At 42.1% G+C, this 2043-nt stretch overlaps 1 protein-coding gene across 1 annotated transcript; it reads left to right on the forward strand.

Annotated features, from left to right (window-relative positions):
* Positions 1 to 8: 8 nt before the first annotated feature.
* Positions 9 to 1169, forward strand: LOC122648356 (L-type lectin-domain containing receptor kinase IX.1-like; the record flags this gene model as incomplete). The annotated part of the gene is made up of 1 exon (XM_043841587.1): positions 9 to 1169. A coding segment is annotated over one exon (1116 nt), but the record flags the coding sequence as incomplete, so codon positions are not given.
* Positions 1170 to 2043: the final 874 nt, after the last annotated feature.

Here is a 2043-nt window from a genome sequence, read left to right on the forward strand (position 1 = left end):
AAGCAGATGGTGATGATGTGCCCATAGATGTGCCCATAGATGTGCCCATTGATGTGCTCACTGGACCTAGGGAGTTCACTTATGGTGAATTGGCTCGAGCAACTAGGAACTTCGATGAGGAACAAAAGCTTGGAGAGGGTGGATTTGGAGGTGTTTATAGAGGCTACTTGAGTGATCTCAACAAGGATATTGCAGTGCAGAGGATTTCTAAAGGGTCTAAACAAGGGATAAAAGAATATGCATCAGAGGTGAATATCATTAGTCGATTGCGGCATAGGAAGCTTGTGCAACTTGTTGGTTGGAGCCACCAACGGAAAGAGTTACTTCTTGTGTATGAATTCATGCCCAATGGAAGCCTTGATTCCCATCTATTTCGAAATAAGGGTTCCTTGACATGGGATTTGAGGTACAAGATAGCTCTTGATATAGCCTCTGGATTACATTATTTGCACCAAGGGTGTGAACAATGTATCATCCACCGGGATATTAAATCCAGCAATGTGATTCTAGACACCCATTTTAATGCTAAACTTGGGGATTTCGGTCTGGCTAGGCTTGTAGAACATGAGAAAGAGTCACAAACAACCAATGTAGCTGGTACCACGGGATACATGGCACCTAAATATGTTAGTACTGGGAAGGCTACCAAAGAATCTGATATCTATAACTTTGGGATTGTTCTCTTAGAAATTGCTTGTGGGAGAAAGTCCATTGAAAATGAGTTTCACCCAAGTGAAGTGAATTTGGTAAATTGGGTTTGGGAACTCTATGGAACACAGGAACATCTCGAAGCAGCTGACCCAAGTTCAGGTATGGATTTTGACAAGCGACAGGTAGAGTGCTTGATGGTTGTTGGGCTATGGTGTACTCACCCAGACCACAAACTTCGACCTTCTATTGAGAAAGCTATTCATGTTCTGCAATTTGAGTCTCAACTGCCTATTCTCCCAAGTAAGATGCCCGTGCCCACATATAATTCCCCTCCATTAAGTATGTCTACATTCTCGATTTCATCATCACAAAGTTCGTCCAACAATGGCACTACTGTTTCCTCCAAGTTAAACAGCTCATCATCTGCTACTTCATCTTCTCCCTCGATATCCCTCTTGTCGAACCCACCGTAAGAAGAAATGTAATATTTGAAGTTCAAGATTGCATTGCCCCCCCCCCCCCCCAAAAAAAAAAAAAACTCATCATCTTTGGTCCCTCGTTTTTGTATTTATATTGTTTTGTTTGTGTCTATAGCCTTGGATGGCCCTTTTGGCTCTTAGAGCTGTTTTATTTTTCCTTTTTTAATTGTGTATCTTTTTATTTTTCTTTTTTGTAACTTAAATTTGTTTTCATATATCTCTATGGGAAATGGTTCTTGAGCATGAGAATGAGAGAGATATACACAGAGGTGCCAACATACCCTAATCCAGTGGCATAGTGAACCTTTTTCCTATCTTTATATTTAGGCCAAATGTTCTCTGTTCCGGGGGCGCAAGCTACGCCTAGACACATGAGGGTGGGCAAAAGGACCACTCCGGCGCCCTAATGGCCAGCCCATGTGTCTGGGCGCAGCTTGGGCTGCGGCACAGAGAACATCAGCCCTTATATTTAATTCATGGGAAGGGTTTTGCTGCCTGCCTGTGTGGCCCTAGCATCAGCACGGGACCAATGGGAGCATGTGCATGGGCATCCAAGGGAGGTCGGAGTGATCGTTTCACTTCTCGATGTAGAGGGCGCAGGGGCATTGTCGGGTAGAAATATTTTCCCCTTAATTCATAGTTAAGAGATTAACAGGTGATAACGGGAGAATCGAACTTGAAACTTCCTGTGAGGCTGCACTCTACTGGCAAGGCTTCAATATGGTAATATAAAACTTTAAAATAGATTCTACACATCAAAATTTTCAAATTTGACACAACTTTGACAGTAAAAAGATAAAACTCTTATAACATGTTGGGCTACACAATAGAGATGTGAAAACAATCTAAGGGAAGGATATCCATCCAATAATTAGTTTCTCAAAATTGTGTGGAATGCCTAGGAATGTAAATA

The sequence above is a fragment of the Telopea speciosissima genome, unplaced genomic scaffold (genome assembly GCF_018873765.1).
Source record: "Telopea speciosissima isolate NSW1024214 ecotype Mountain lineage unplaced genomic scaffold, Tspe_v1 Tspe_v1.0859, whole genome shotgun sequence".
In the NCBI taxonomy this organism is placed as follows: domain Eukaryota; kingdom Viridiplantae; phylum Streptophyta; class Magnoliopsida; order Proteales; family Proteaceae; genus Telopea; species Telopea speciosissima.